The sequence below is a fragment of the Orcinus orca genome, chromosome 7, assembly GCF_937001465.1.
Source record: "Orcinus orca chromosome 7, mOrcOrc1.1, whole genome shotgun sequence".
Lineage (NCBI taxonomy): Eukaryota > Metazoa > Chordata > Mammalia > Artiodactyla > Delphinidae > Orcinus > Orcinus orca.
The window spans coordinates 73,559,479-73,576,769 of record NC_064565.1 but is presented as its reverse complement, the minus strand read 5'-3'; the positions used below and the strand labels follow the sequence as shown (position 1 = coordinate 73,576,769).

The following is a 17,291-nucleotide window of genomic DNA, read 5'->3' as shown; positions in this document are numbered from 1 at the left end:
ATCTCTACGGTTACATACTTAATATCTTGTACAGAGTAAGAACTTAATACATATTTGAATGAATAAATGGAGGGTAGGAAAAACAAAACTCTCTTTCTGCAGGAAGCATGAAATCTCTAATTCCAAAGGATTAGGGTACAGAAAGGGAAACTCAAAAGCTGCCCTGTCTGATATAGTAGCCACTAGTGAGCCACATGTGGCTTTTGAGCACTTGAAATGTATCTAACGCTACTGGGGAATTGAGTTTTATATTTCATTTAATATTAATTAATTTAAATTTAAAACTGATACTTGATTCTGCTACTGAAAAACTTTTAGTATGTTTAGAACAACTTGGCTATGTGAATCTACTTTTTCAATTATAAATTATATGAGTTCTAAATACAGAAAAAATATTTCTGATGAAGCTTTAGCATCTGAATTGAGATGTGTTGTAAGTATATAATACACTCTGGATTTTGAAGACCGTAAAAAACAGAACTTAAAAAATTTCACAGAAAATATGACTATTTGAAAATATGGTCTTAAAGAAGTAATTAAGTTAAAATGACATCATTAGGGCGGGCCCTAATCCAATATGACTGACGCTTTATAAGGAGATCAGGACATAGACACAGAGGGGAAATGATGTGAAGACACAGGGAGAAGGTGACCACCTACAAGCCAATGGGAGAGGCCTCAGAGGAAACCAACCCTGCAGACACCTTCATCTCAGACTTTAAGCCTCCAGAATTGTGAGAAAATAAATTTCTATTATTTAAGCCACCCATTCTGTAGTATTTTGTTATGGCAGTCCTAGTAAACTAATACAGATATATTATTAAAATTAATGTCACCAGTTTTCTATGTTTTTTTTTAATGTTACTGACCAGTATATTTAAAATTACAAATGTGGCTAACATTATATTTCTAACAGACAGCAGTACTTCGTAGAGAGAGTACAGTAAAAAAGTTTGTAATATGATCAGTGAAATAAAGGGCCATTTTAGAGAGAAGTAAATAAGAATGATGGGATAGGTAATTAACATCGAAATGAGAGTACATAATAAAGCTAAGAATACAGAAGAAAAGATGCCTAAGAGTAGGTAATGTCGTGCTGAAACAAATGTAGAACACAAAGGAAACAAAGATTCAAATAATGAAGAAAGTGGGGTGGGGACAGGGAAGAAAACCAAATATTACTGAAGTTATTATTCCCTCAAAGTGGTTTCAAAAGTTAACCAATTTGATTAGTTGGCTTTAAACTGTATTGGTATTAAAGAGATTGGTGATCTCAGTAAACTAAACAAAAGTAATGTTAACACTGATAAACAGTTTCCAAAAAATTATAAAGAGAAAATAATCATAACTCCTATAACAAAACACATAATGTAAAAGGACAAACAATGATTAACTTTTCTAAAAAATGTAAAATTGAATGACAGACTCTAAGAGGCTCAGCTGTTCATTATTAAATTATTAATATAATAATGTATATCCCCTAAAAATAAAAATTGTAAGAAATATGAACACAGAACTATGTTTTAAAGTTCTATATTAATGGGTAGTAGAAACTAGCATGTATACTATTCATGTGCAAAATGAAATATAAAATAAATCGTTAAAATATAAAAATTACAAAAAACTTAAAAAAATTTTAATTTGCCTTATGCTGCTGTCATGTATATATAGTCTTCTCAAATTATGAAAAAAAAATAGTTTATGAGATCTTAACAAGTTAGACAAAGAAGTAACAACCTAAATTTAGGGTAAAGCATTCTATGAGAGCAGAAATATTAATCTAAAAATATGAATATGTAATAAAAGAGGAAAAAATAGTAAATACAATAACATTTGAATGTATGGGTTTTACATAGGATTTTCTAAAAATATTTTAATATAGTCTTTATAAAATTTTATGTTGCTATATTTGGTTTTATGAAAAGAATGATTTATGTACTATATATGCATATATGTGTGTACATACACTATTTTTTACAATTAAAATATAAATCAAAGGTAATATAAATAAACTTGTTTAGCAAAATATAAAATACTATGTAAGTAAATTGGCATTTTGTTGTTTTCCTTGAACTATTTTACTGTTTTATGTGTATGAAATGTGACCCTGTCTTCCTCTGCATACCTCTAAGTTCTGAGTGGCTTTAAATGTCTTTGACCTGAAAATCCAGATTCCTTCTCCTGACTTCTCTGACTAAAACCCAACATTATAAAAGCAATCCCTTATGCTACTTAACAATATGAACTATAAGACTTTAAAAAGACAAAAGTATAAAATTAATGATAAATTAATAAAGTACAGTACCTGTCGACTAATATTGGCAGGAGTGAATTGGTTAAGAATAGGCTGCAAGCCTGTCGCATCAGCAGCTGTTCTATAATCCAACCGATACTCCATAAAAATAGTAATTGGAGTGAGTTTGTCTCTAAATTCAGATTCATCCTAAAAATGGAAAAGCTCTGAATTAATGATGACATCAACCTATGACATCAAGCTATCTGGAGAAATCCATAAGTACACAATACAAAGCCAGCTGTATTCACTCACCCCTTGATCAAATTCTACAAAAACTCTTTGAAAAACTACACTTACATAAGAATAGAATATCCAAAAAGAAGATTATCATTATCCAGTGAGAACACTTAATCAACTTTGTTTTATAATGTAATACTTGATTCACACAAAAATATATGAGGTATGTTAATAAAATGAGCACTCAAATACACACCCAATAATAATAACTAGGACATAACCTATATTGCTAAAGCTACCCACATGCTCTTTTCTCTTTTCATCCCTTTGTCTTCCTTCCAGAGGTAACCATTCCCTTGTTTGCTTTCAGCAGTTTTACTCTAGTGTGTGTGTCCTTGAACAATATGTTCTTCAGATTGCTTTTCCTTTTTATTTTAAAATGAGACCATACGTATTCTTCTGTCATTTGCTCTCTGTTCAACACTTTTTAAGATTAATTCATGCTGTTACATGTAGCGAGGTTAATTTTTACTGTTGAGTAATACTTATCATATAATAATTTATTTACAATTTATTTATCAATTCTTCTGTCAAAGGTTACTTGGACTGCTTTGGGTTTTTGGTTTGTTTTTGCTATTACAAAAAAAAATGTTGTAATGTATTGTTCTACATAGTGGCAAGGAGAGTGGGCTTCCCTGGTGGCGCAGTGGTTGAGAGTCCGCCTGCCGATGCTAGGGGACATGGGTTCGTGCCCTGGTCCGGGAAGATCCCACATGCCGCGGAGCGGCTGGGCCCGTGAGCCATGGCCGCTGAGCCTGCGCGTCCAGAGCCTGTGCTCCGCAACGGGAGAGGCCACAACAGTGAGAGGCCCGCGTACCGCCAAAAAAAAAAACAACTTAGCCATAGTGGCAAGGAGATTTATCAGCTCTGTAAGATACAATATTATTTTCCAAATTCTTCATATTGGCAACTTACACTGCCACGAGCAATGTGTAAGAATTCTGATTAACTCACATCTTGACCAAGCAATAGGTACTGGCAGACTTTGAGTGTAAAATGGTATTTCTTCATAATTGTAACGAGGTATTTGTCTTGTTTGCTCACATCATGAATAGTTATTTAATTTCATCAAAAACCTTTCCCTGCACTTAAGTAAGATGGCCATGTTTTCAGTCTATTCATGTGTAAAGTTACATTTCTATACTTTCAATGTTAACCCAACCTAGGATACATCCAAGTTGGTCTGTTTTTTAATCTTTTTTTATAAACTTCTAGGATTTAGTTTGCTTATATTTGGTTAGTAACTTTACATCTATGTCTTTGTATAACACTGTCATGAATTCTCCTTGCTTATACTAGCCTCGGTCAGTCTGGGTATCAGTTACACTACCTTCACAGAATAAGCTGGAAATATATTTTATTTTTCTATTCTAAGAGTTTAACATTGGAATGTCTCATTCTTGACAGTTTGTTAGATATTGCCTATAAAACCATCTAGGTCTTGTGATTCCTTTGTGTAAAGATTTTTAACTGCCAGTTCAATTTTTTTTAATGGCTTATATGGTTAAATGAATTGTTCGGGTTCTTCAAATGACAGCTGTGTTGTGTTTTTCTAAGAATGTCTGCTTTCTCTCAGTTTTTCTATGTCTTAGCAGAAGGCTATTCATAATATTTTATTAATTCCTCCATTATCTATAGGTACATCCTTTTTCAATTCCTATTTTTGTAGAGGCTTTTGGGGGTTTGTTTTTCCTTCATCTTTTTCTCAATCTTTCATTTAAATTAAATATCATTTAAAGCTATACATTTACCTTTACATTCTGCTTCTGGGATATCCTACACATTTTGATATGTAGTATTTTCATTATAATTTACTTCTAAGTAAATTCCTAATATGATCTCTTTTTTGATCCATAAGTTACTTAAAAATCACAATTCCTAATTCCCAATTTATCTTTGCTATTGATTTCTAAAGATTGCACTGTAATCAAATAGCATATTTTCCATGATTCCAATTGTTTCATATTTGTTCAGACTTCCTTTATATGTATATATGGGGAAATTTTATATTCTCTAATTGTTGGATGTCAAGTTCTATATAGGTATATAGGTCTACTAAATCTAACTTGTTAATTATGCTGAGTCTTCTAAATCTTTACTGATGTTTTTGTCTTTTTTTTTGGCCATACCATGGGGCATGCAGGATCTTAGTTCCCCAACCAGGGATTGAACTTGCGCCCCATGCAGTGGAAGCATGAAATGTTAACCACTGGACCACCAGAGAAGTCCTGATGTTTTTGTCTTTTAAAAAAAATTTCATCCTTTATTTCATTAAACATTTTATACACACTTATATTTTGTAACTGATAATTCTAACATCTCAAGTTTTTGCAGGACTAAGATTTATTTCCTGTGTCTTCTAATGGCTTATTTCCTGGTGTTTTTAGTACTTTTTTTAGAAATGAATTCCTATTTGATTGAACTTAACCTATAGGACCCATACTAGATTGCTCCAGTGAGACCTTGTATTTACTCTTGCAGAAGTCAGGGCGCATCTTTGTTTTGGGAACACTTTAGCCTTGTGGAAGACTCTGGACCTAATGCAGGAGGCTCAGGTCAGACCCCTGGTTTGCAGAAGGCCCCAGGCGAGCCTGAACCCCTGTGCTGGTGTCTGCAAGTACAGCTCACCCTCCGCCCAGGCTCCATCCCTCCCTCCCTAGCCATCCTGGCTCACACACTTGCTTACAACTCGTAAGTCAGGTTTAGCCAATGTAGTTTTTTCATTGATTGCTTATGGTGGGGGGCGGGGGGGTGGGGTGGATTTCTTTTACTGTCTTGAGAGTCCAGCAATATTTAAGAAATATGTTTGTCATAATTTACTCAGTAGCATTGTTGTGGAAAGGCCACATGCAATATCCAGAGTGACAAGCGTAGAAGTCCATTACTCAAGTTTGACTCTTTAAAAAGCCCAATTTCCTCAAATGCGTTTTTCTGTCTTCTTTTTGATTTACTACCAAAAAAATTTACAGAAAGTGAAAATCATTTAGATGAAAAGAAAAAATAATAAGTAGAAAGAAGAGATAATGGATAATCTCTTACCCGCAGATATGCTATTAGTTCTTCACATTGCATCTGTCCCCCCCTTGAGATGGTCATGTTCTTGGAGTGACCCGGGGACCTGTTATGGAGAAATAGTGCTCGTCGAATTGCTCCTTTTTGCTTGAGTTTATCCAAAAGAAGCTCCACCTGGAAGTCTATACAAACCAAAGGATTTATAACCAACATAATCTTTATGGACACCTATCTGTCCTAAATATCTCAAGTTTTCATTTAAACAGAGATATTTATCCCTTAAGAAGTAATCTGCTTCTAACTCATTAAAAATGTCTATACATTGCAATGAGATGACAACATATTAATTCTGAATATTTAATAATTAACTGATCCAACTATCCCCAAATTAATGTCATCTATTAAATTGAGACAATAGATAATGATGGTAATAAAACAACTATCAGATAGAGGGGAAATTTTTTCTTTTAATTTAAGCTGAGAGGAGGAAGTTCAGAAATAAAATATATGAATTAAGACTTTTATCACTAATGCAGGTAGCAGGACTCTTGCTGACTGTGATTAAGAAATGTTTACTAATATGCACCCATACCCCATACCATTACATTCACCATTATGATGAATGAGCAGTTTGCATCACTTGCAACTCCTACTTCTAATGAAGCTATTGTATCAAACTATCAGGTAAATATGTTCCTCGTGAAGCAAATAACCAAATATGGCTGACTGGGTCAAGAATCATCTTAAAATGAATGTGCAGCCAGTGAACAGTCTGAAGCACAGTTGCTAGACTACTGTCTTCTAAACTCAGTTCTTCTTTAAATAGTTTCTTCAAAGGAGATAAGAGTGCAGATCTTTAAAACCACAAGTCTCTTTCTAAGTTTCTCTAAATGTTGAACTTCATGTCAAATCTGAGTGAAAAGCCAGGGTCATTTTGCTTCTCGTTCTGTTCCACCCACCCTGTGAGAAATAGCAAGCTCCTGCTTCTGGCCTCTTGAAATTGCCATTTCGCCTGTGCAAAATACTCCTCCAGACGTCGCTTAGCTCCTTCATTTCCTTCAGGTCTTTACTGAAAAGTTACCTTCCAGAGAGACCCATTCTTGCTACTCTATGTGAACTTTCACGCACAAACACACCCCCAACAGACTCAGTCCTCTATCCGGAGCTTTACTGTTATTCCTTAGCACATATACCGACAAATCTCCACAACAGTTACTTAACTCTCCTACCCTGCTCTCAGAATCACATAAACCATTTTTTGGACCGGAAGAGTCAAGTTAGAATTTGCTGTGTGGGCTAAATTTAGTGGTCTAACTTTTTTTCCTTCTCTCTGTTTCTAAACCACCTCTACTCTGGAGATGACTGGGGCTTCTCTAAGACATAAAGTATAAACTTTTCAGTAGGTCACTGACTTATAAACAATGATACTTATTTCTCCTAGAGTTCATTTGTCTCATAATGATAACTGTTTAACTTTGTGAAGGCCATATTTACCACTAACTGTTCACAATGTCAATAAATGTATTATTTCTGAATTGGCTTAAGAGTTGCCAAACAAAATAATTATGTTGCAATATTAAATGTCTTTAAGCATAAACATTCAAATAAAAAAGCAATAACAACTATTTGAATAGCTATTCAAATGTCCTAAAACATTTTTTAAGTGCTATGTATGCAGCGTCATTAAAATAATATAATTTTTCCATAGAACACTTACTAAGTTTCGTGGGAAGTGCTCCTTTGCCATCTGCCTTTAAGCAGAACCTGACGTTAAAACTGTAGAAAAATAAAAAATACATACAAATCCCATAATCCAGGTTAGACATTTTTCCCATTTATATAGCATTACTTATTTGTTTGTTTATTTATTTATCTTGGAATTGGAATTACAATTCAAACTTTAAAATACCAAAAAGTCACAATGCCTACAATTAATTTTTATAAAAAGACAGTAAAAGAGATTATCTATGCCTCTCTTATTCTCTTATTTATTATTTGAAAAACTCACTATAGGTGACATAATCTGATATTACCATGTAACAGTTTCCCCCTTTCCCCCCAAAATACACAAAGTAGGTGAAATTATAGTATATTGCTTAAAAAATTAAATATTTACACTATGCCAGTTTAGGATACCTAATACCCTCTCATTCTTCATAATAACCTATTAGATAAGCTATCATCCCTATATTACAGATTGAAAACTGAGGCTTGGATGTTATTAATTTTCCCATTTTCATGGAACACATATTGAACAGAATTCGAATACAAACTCTAGTCTGTACGATTCTAAAACTTTTGTTGTTGTTACACTTTTGTTACACTGATAATATTTATTTTTTGTTGTTGTTGTTATACTTTTGTTACACTGATAATATTTACTTAGCTAGACATTTTTTTATTATGACCCAAATCTCACATTTTTTTTTAAATCTCATATTTCTAATACTTAGTTCACATTGTGAAGCCTTGTATCTTTCTTTATGTCTTAATGTTATTTTTAAAACATGAAGCTATACAGAATAATCTAATTCATCCTTCAGTAATTTAGGCATGTTTCCTTTCATGGAAAGGAATGAGACAAAAAAAAGAGAGAAAGAAAAGAATTTCCTAACCTCCTGTCAAGCTTATAGAATCTGTTGATAAATTTAAATGAGGGAAATGACAGTCCAGATTTAAAATAAATGTCTCACTTATGAAAAAGCCCCATAAAGCTCCCTTTAATTAGCAAGCTCCTCTAGAACAGTATTTTCACAATTTATTACTAGGTTATGACATCAGTTTAATGGGTGTGTCCAGCATCTTAAAAAAAGGAATATGTAAAATTGAGTTAAGTATCAAGGGTGAGATTTCATGAAACTTTTGTTTTAATTACATGCATGTGTTTACTGGATTATGATGTAAAATGTATTTCATCCTACACGTCATATTCGAAAACATATGAAAGCTACTGGTCTAGTTAGTGTATTCGAAGCCTTCACCTTGTTGCCATAATCATAAGCATATCATCAGCAATGTGCAGCAACTTCACCAGGACACAAAGGGTGAGTGAAGGGATGAAAGTCAGTAAAACTTACAAAATCTTGAAAACAACTTCACTGCCAGTCAATGAAAATGAAGACTAAATATTACTGAATTTTTAATGCAATCCAATGAAAGAAATAAAAATTTTATTATATACTGTTTATTTATTTAATATATTTTATTATAAACAAAATTTTGAAAAATGATTTTAATAACAATAACACATAATTCAAAAACAGAAAAAATATCTTTTCTTTTTTTTTTTTAAATATCTTTTCATTAGCTCTTCTGAAGGAAAATTTTCCCAGCTTCCAATCATTTTACCCTTCTTCTGTAAGTTCTCTCTGATTTTTCTATGTGAGCAAGGAACATGAAGTGAACAGTGTTTCCCAAAGTGGAGTACTCATGGTGAGGTTTTTTTTTTTCCTTTGGCCGTGCCATGCGGCTTGCGGGATCTTAGTTCCCCGAGCAGGGATTGAACCAGGGCCCGTGGCAGTGAAAGTGCAGAGTCCTAACCACTGGACCACCAGGGAATTCCCCATGGTGAGTTTATATATGGGTCAAGACTTTTCATTATTAATTTTATGTTTATTTTGACATGTATGAGAAAGACACTGGTTTCTCTATTTTATTTTAATATGTTTTAAAGTAAATCATGAGTCAGTTTAAAGAAAAAAGCCTTAAGAAAATTATAAATACAGGCAGAATGAAAACATAGCAAAAAAATCATACAACATAGAGAAAAGTAACATACAAATAATGGAAACTTAAGAAATACTGGACTAGAGAAGAATTCAGACATGAAGCTTACAAAAATATATTTTTCTTTAGAAACTAGTAAAAGAACAAATAGAAGACCAATACATTAAAACAAACTATTTTTTCGTACAGCTAGTCACAGATATTAAATCTGAAAAAGATCATTAGTTTTTAAAAATTAAAATGTTCACAGGCTTGTTTAGCATTAAATATGAGTTCTGAAATCTTATTGGCTTTATTTTTTAATATATTCACTGAGCATGCATAATTTTTTAAAATTAGTTTTATACTAGTTTATAGCATATTTCTAGAGCCTTCTACATATCTTCTTTGGAACAATATTTCTATAATTCAATCTATGACAAGAAAATAGAAATGACAAGACAAATCTATGACAAGAAAGCAGAAACTGCTTTAGCAATATTTCAGCCTCCCCCTCCATTTTCAGTTGTTTTTATAATGACTGAACCAATAATCACAATAATAACTATTACTAAACAAACATCCTTACCAGGAAACTTTGAGATCTGTCCCAGGCAGTGGGCAGGTTTTATTGTCTTGATTTAAAATGCTAGGATACACTTCAAGGCCAGCGTTTACAGTGATAACTGGTCTGGCCCTGGTTTAAAAGAAAAGAAAAGAGAAAAAAAGCCCTTATTTAAAATGTTAGATTGATATAAGCATTTCAGGTTCACATTCATTGCATATACAGTGTGATGTTCACTAAAGCAGTGTTTATAATAGCAAAAAGAATGGAAACAGCCTAAACTTAGCATGACCAAATATTCCAGTTTGCCCAGGACTGTCTTGACTTTATCAGTGAAAGTCCCATGACCTGGTAAATCCCCCTCAGTTCTAGGCAAAGCAGGACCACTGGTCACAACCTATCTGAATGCAGCCCATTAAAGCAAGATGGTTAAACAAGTTGTGGGATATCTACCTAATGCAGTGCAATACAGTGGGGGAAATGAGTGCTATAAAGCCATCTGTGCTAATATGGGATGATAATAGCCAAGACATAATGAGAGGAAAAAAACACCATGTACAAAGGATGCATACACACACACACACACACACACACACAATTTTTTAATGCACAGAATACTTCTGATAGGATATACTAATAAAACTAGTAACTGGTGTGAGAGGAAGTATATTTCTCTTATTGTATGCCCTTTTTACATTGCTTGAATTTTTACCACATGTACGTATTACTTTGTTAATAGCAATTTAAAAAACTGAAACAATAAATTAAAATACAGTTTCCAACGTTCAGATGCACAGGTTTACGCTCTGTACAAAAATACAGCAGCCTCGGGCTTCCCTGGTGGCGCAGTGGTTGAGAGTCCGCCTGCCGATGCAGGGGACACGGGTTCGTGCCCCGGTCCGGGAAGATCCCACATGCCGCAGAGCGGCTGAGCCCATGAGCCATGGCCTCTGAGCCTGCGCGTCCCGAGCCTGTGCTCCACAACGGGAGAGCCCACAACAGTGAGAGGCCCGCGTACAGCAAAAAAAAAAAAAAAAAAAAAAAAAAATACAGCAGCCTCAAGGCAGTGTATCTGTCTCAATCATGATAAATCCTGGAATCTGTACAGACACAAGCTGCCCCGACAAGCACAATCAAGTTGACCCATCACAACCTCCACTACACAGTACCAGTGTTAGTTTTCCTGCCATGTATAAGCACAGTCCATAGAGGAGTAAACATCTTAATCTACTTGGGATGCTAGTTGATATTGTAAGGCACGAGAAATTGATGAAATTCAGAGAAATACTGGGAATATGTATGAAGCTGGGAAATGGAGATATGTGGATTTATACATATTGCTCTAATAAAAATATTCATTTGGGGAATCATTACATACTGCCCTTGTGGTCACAGAATGCTATGGCACAAACACCAAGTTAAGTTCTTGTCTTTTAGAGGAAAATGTAAACTCCTATAATTTTAAACTCATATAATCTAAAACACAGGAGAACACCTTTGAACATAATTTAAAGAACAAAAAGGGAAAATTCTGAATGCTTTCCTAAATAAAAAAATCTAGGGCTTCCCTGGTGGCGCAAGTGGTTGAGAGTCCATCTGCCGATGCAGGGGACACGGGTTTGTGCCCCGGTCCGGGAAGATCCCACATGCCGCGGAGCAGCTAGGCCCGTAAGCCATGGCCGCTGAGCCTGCGCGTCCGGAGCCTGTGCTCCGCAACGGGAGAGGCCACAACAGTGAGAGGCCCGTGTACCACCAAAAAAAAAAAAAAAAAATCTATAGCTTTCTCTACTTTGGGATCTCCTTGTATCATTACTACTTGCCTGAAGCAAATCTTAAATAGAAAGAACAAATTTTATCATTACTTCAAGAAAATTAAACTGAAATTCAAACACTGGTGCTTAACTATAAAACTTTCATATAATTCATAATATTCCTATATTACCAGATATGGAAATGCTTACCTGTATAATACAGCTCTATCTACACCAAAAGCTCCTACAATTAAGTCTTAAAAGAGAGCAGAAAAATATGTTAATAATGATTTTTTTTAATTCACATATCATTCCATAAAGCTCTCAATGCATATAATAAAGATACAGACATAGTCTCAAAACTATTCTTCATTAAGTGGTTGTAAGACAACATCTAAAAGGCTAAAATGTATATGAAAACTTTAAATATGCTATCATCAATGGCAAACACTCATCATAAAACTAATTTTTTCATCCATCCAGGTAGACAAGAATCTTTTTAATGGATACGTAGTAAAATTCAGCAACAATAAGGAAGTGTATACCACACAAACACACACATCCCCAAAAGAAAAAGTTTATAGATGCCTGTGGATTTTACAATTTCATTGTAAAATTTCTCTTTTTCATTTACTTATTTTGTTTCAAAAACAAAACAAAACCAAAAAAGCACAATACATATACACTTGATCCTTGAACAACATAGATCTGAACTGCGCGGGTCTAGAACTGCGCGGGTCTACTTATAAGTGGACCTTTCCCACTGAAAAAAGTCCACTTTTTGTTCCACATACTATAGCACTACACAACCTAAGGTTGGCTGAATCTGCAGAGGTGGAACTGTGGATACAGAGGGCCGAGTGTACAGTTAGTTATATGTGGATTTTTGACTGTGCAGAAGGTTGGCACCCCTAACACTCACGTTGTTCAAGGGTCAACTGTACCTAGAATGCTTAGAATGACAGCAGATAGCATCCAAATCAAAAAGAATAGAATGCATTAGTTTTTATAAGTAGCTGGTACCACTGGTTCACAATTAGGAAAAAATGAAATCAGAACTCTCTCTCAGTATACCCAAGCTAAATTTGACGAAGCCCTTTCTAAGCAGAAAAGTACATGAGAAACCATAAAGACAGGTACAATGGATTACATAAAAATTAAGAATTTCTTTATGCCCCCAAAGAAAACATGACAAAACTGAGAAATATATGTAAGAGTTAAGGAGTTAAAACCTTCAATATTTAAGGAACAGCCAGAAGTTTTAAAAAAATGAGTGAAAGAAAAGAAAAACAACATTCCAATAGAAATGGAGAAAAAAAGATGTAGAAAGGAAATTCACAAAAGTAAATATATATATGCAAGTAAACAAAAATGCTTATTACCCTGACTAATAATCCAAAACTGTAGATTAAAACAAAGTAACATTTTCCACCTATCATATAAAGTTATTTTAAAAAGAAATAAAAGATGACCACCAGTGTGGGCACAAATGTGGGAAAATAACTCACTTACTGCTGGTAAGTGCTTAAAAAAGTTGCAAAACCTTCTTTAGAGGGATTAGGATTGTAATTTGACAAGGTGTATCAACAGCCTTAAAAAAAAAAGTGCCTAATCTTTGACATAGCAATTCTAGAATTTTGTCCTAAGGAAATAATCAGAGGAATGCACCGGAATTATATATAAGGATACAAATGCCCCCAAATAAAGTTAAATAAGATATGATACAAATATTTGATAGAATGGAAAACATAAATTCATGCTTCAGAAGAATAATAACATGGGGAAATATCTAATACTTTAAGTGAATAAAATATGCTAATAACAGTGCATAATTGTATTTTGTTAAAAAAATTGTGTGAATGCACTGGAAAAAAGAAAGCATATTGAATGATATGCTTTGCTATATTTTCTAAAAGTTCTATAATAAATATATTACATTTATAACAAAAAATTCTTGAAATAACAGTAACATAGATAAGAATCAACTTCATGTCCTGTTTCTAAAAGCACTTCAACATATTATATATTGAGCTCATTAACTGTTTGAACAGCAAAGTAATTAAATTTTCCGCATTATATTTCACTTAAAGAGTATATCCGTTATGATCCTAGATCCATTAAAATATTCCAAAGTATATAAGAGCCAGATAAAGGCCTCACTTCTTGTACCGGCACAAACCAGTGGGCAAGCTTGGGCAAATTACCTTTCTCAGTCCTTTTTCTCATCCAGAAAATGACATAATAATGAGCTGAGCTACCTCATATTCCTCACCAGCCTTATTGTGAGAAGTTACTGAGATAATATATTTCATAAAAATCACGATGATTAGTCAAGTCCATAAAACTGCTAGACCATTAAAAACAAAAAGAGATGGCTGACATTTGAAAACTTAGACTAAGCTTTTGTTTATAGCTTCCACATTCTGACATTTCATTACAGACTTCAAGACAATAAAAGAAGTACGTGCTTTATATTGGAAGCTCCCAGGAAACAGCTGTCTGTGCTTTGTATGCCCTCAGTAACGAGAACAGTGCCTTGAGCAACGGCAAGGGCTTGAACAGTAGTTGAAATACTGAATTTAAATGATTTATAACAGAAATCAAGAGAGCAGTAACTAATACTACTTGCTATTAGGACCGAAAAATCTAAGATGCTCTTTGTATTTCTAGGAAAGCACCTGGATATCCATTCTTGTCTATATCCGTGGCTCCTTTCATTGAATAGCCGAAGCTTGGTGGCATGCTCCGAGCAGCCCACTTCCCTTCAAGGATCTGAGATGGTATCGCATTCAAGCCTGTGGGTCTTCCATTGAAAATATAAACAATTCCTTTTTTATCTTCACCCCCATATGGAGCAGCAATTGCAATATCTGAGGGGGAAAAGGAAGAGGGGAAGAGGGAGGAGAGGGAAAAGAGGGAGGGGAGAAGGCGAGGAAGAAAGGAGGAAAGGAGAGTGGGAGGGAGGACGGCAAGGATGGAGAGAAGGAAGTCTTAGTACTCATCATTATTTCTGTGGAAAAGATCTTAACATCTTTAGAACCCATGTATCATGTTTATCGATTCAAAGTTCAGTAGGGTACTCTTTTTTTTTTTTTTTAAACCAATGCCATAAAACCTTTATTTCCACTGGGATCGCATGTACAATTCTCTTCTCTTTCTGGGAAAGAACTTTTCCCATTCCCCATGCCAGGACACATCCTGGCCATTCTCCCCTCTCCCTTTGGCTGGGCTACCCCATGGGACCTAGGAGACTTCCTGCGGCCGGGAGTTGCACAGGAAGCAGAGGCAGCTGTGGTCCCACGGCACCCTCATGTGGTGATGTCCAAGATAACAACCTACTACTCAAAGTAGGAAGCCCTCGAAGAAGGAATGAGTCCTCTGGGCAGCCAGGCTCTCTACTTCAGGCAGAGCAGCCATGCGTGGTGGCAGTAGGGTACTCTTAATTCAAAAGCAACAACCAAATTCAAGGAGATTCAAGCAAAACTGTATGGAAATGACATTAATTTGGAGCCAGATATTCCAGGTCTGTCCGGGTTTGTCCAAGCTTAATTAATCACTTGGACAAATCGCTTAACCAGATATTCCGGGTCTGACCTTGGACAAATAGCTTAACCATTCTGGACCTCAAATGCCTCATCCTTAAAATAGAGGGGAAGGGACATGTAAAAAGATTCCTCTAAGGTTCATTCTAGCTCTTAAAATTCTAGTTAATTTAGTTGGGCATGGTTTTCAGGTTTTTTGAGAAGTCAACCTGACTCAGAAAGTTGAAAGTTATGATTTCGTCTCTATCTTGCTCAACTTATACTGAAATGAAATAAACAATAAAAAGTTTGAAATGCTTTAAAAACAAAACAGTACACCAAATAGTCACTATGACCTTTCCTCACTCTAGAATATATTACAAATAACTATGCCCACTTCCCTCTATCTTTGCTGGTCCCACCCTGGACAAGCCATTCTCATTCTTTGCCTGGACCCCTAAAGCAGCCTAAGTGGCCTCCCACTTCTACTCTTGCCCCTATAATCCATTCTCTTCAAAACTGCCAAATGTTAATATCATGTTATCTTCCTTCTTAAAATCCTTATTTCCCAAAGCATTTACGTGTTACCTGGTTTGTCCATTCATCACCCCACTCCCAACCCCAAGTCTACCCTCACTCACTCTTCCTACCAATCTCGGCCCTTTTCTCTGTTTCTTAAACTCAGCAAGCTAGTCCCCATCTCTGGATTTATACTTGCTGTTCCCTCTGCCTTAACAGTTCTTGCTCCAGAGCTTTTCAAGCTTTGCTCCTCCTGTTTGTCCAAATCACAGTTCAAATGTCATCTTGTCAGAGAGGCTGGCCATGCTATGGAGCAATGCACTCTCCCCTCTCCATCTAGGTACTCTATCACGTTACCTTGCCTTTTTCTGTTTAAACCCACAGCCTTTATCACTATCCGAATTTCCCCTTTAAGTGTTTACTCTATGGCTCCTCCACAAAACATAAATTTCATGAGAGCAAGGATGTGTCCATCTTGCCTATGATAGCCCCTATGTACCAGCCATTCCGAACTGACTCTATTTACTTAATATACCTGAAATGTTTTCAGCCCCCTCAATGCTGCAACCCCTGAGACATCAAAGACACCTTGGTCACTCGTCTTTTCTGTAAGACCATCATGCCCAAGAATATCTCAAACACTGTGATGACTACATTCCAGTGTTTACTTGTTCACATTAAACTTGCTCCTACTGATGCTAAATTCCTTAAGGACATGGATGGGCTCTAATTTATCCTCTCATTTTTAGCAGTTAGAACAGTGCTTGGCCTGCAGTAAGCACCAACTAAGAATTTGTTATCCTTAAATAAAAAGTAGTATTTAAATTATGTAAGAGTCCTTCCTTATCTTTTTCAAGTTTCAAAAGATAAATATAACTTCTAAATTGACACGTGCATTAAGAAAGTTTTAATTAAAATACAATTTTCCAAAAGAATATGGCTCTACTGTTGAGAGATGGTTTTTAAAAATTCTCCTTACCTTTTCTAAACCTTTCATTATTTTGTACATTCTAATCATCTTTTCTCTTGGCTGGTATCTGTCTAGTCTGGAGAGCCCTACTTTTTCATGTCATCAGTCTCTTCCTTTGATCATTTTAGTTTCTCTTTTCTGTGTTTTTTCCCTCTGCCTTTCTGGAGAAGTATTGACAAAAACTCCACATAATTGTGGAACATAATTTTATTGTTTTGTTTTCGGCAACCCTCTTGATGATACCTAGGGTTTTTCCAGTGGGTGTAAGTGGAAAGGGAGGAAAACAGCAGCAAAGACATAACAAAGAGTCAATGTCATCAGGTCTGAACAAGGAAAAGATCCAGGTTACAACTAATCCTTCATTATATGTATATATAAACTATATATACATATAAACTACAAATACATATATATATACACATATAAACTATATAAATATAGTTGCATAAATAACAGCTCAGATCATTTTCTCCTGAAGACACTGTCAGTCACAATCTACTCTTTGGGACAATAAGACCCCCAGGAGACACTTTGGGAGAATAAAATCATCCTCTATGGTATCTATCTCTAAAAGTAAAATCTCTTTGTAAAATCGTTGTAAACCTCGATATTTTTTAGCTGTCATTGCTTATAATTTTTGTGTTCACAGATAATATATTTTAATAGAAATAGGGAAAACAGGATGAGATGTTGTCTGGATCCTGATATTAAAGAA

General features: G+C 34.9%; 1 protein-coding gene across 4 annotated transcripts in view; it reads right to left on the bottom strand.

Moving 5' to 3' along the window:
• Positions 1-17,291, bottom strand: part of ITGAV (integrin subunit alpha V) — an 87,545-nt gene that overhangs the window by 16,434 nt on the left and 53,820 nt on the right. For all 4 annotated transcript variants that reach the window (XM_012535620.3, XM_004276915.3, XM_049712243.1 and 1 more), the window contains 6 exons: positions 14,245-14,436; positions 11,777-11,822; positions 9,840-9,947; positions 7,263-7,321; positions 5,573-5,727; positions 2,306-2,443 (listed from right to left, as the gene is read on the bottom strand). In XM_012535620.3, coding sequence (XP_012391074.2) covers positions 2,306-2,443; positions 5,573-5,727; positions 7,263-7,321; positions 9,840-9,947; positions 11,777-11,822; positions 14,245-14,436 — 698 coding nt within the window. The remainder of the gene's footprint in view (positions 1-2,305; positions 2,444-5,572; positions 5,728-7,262; positions 7,322-9,839; positions 9,948-11,776; positions 11,823-14,244; positions 14,437-17,291) is intronic.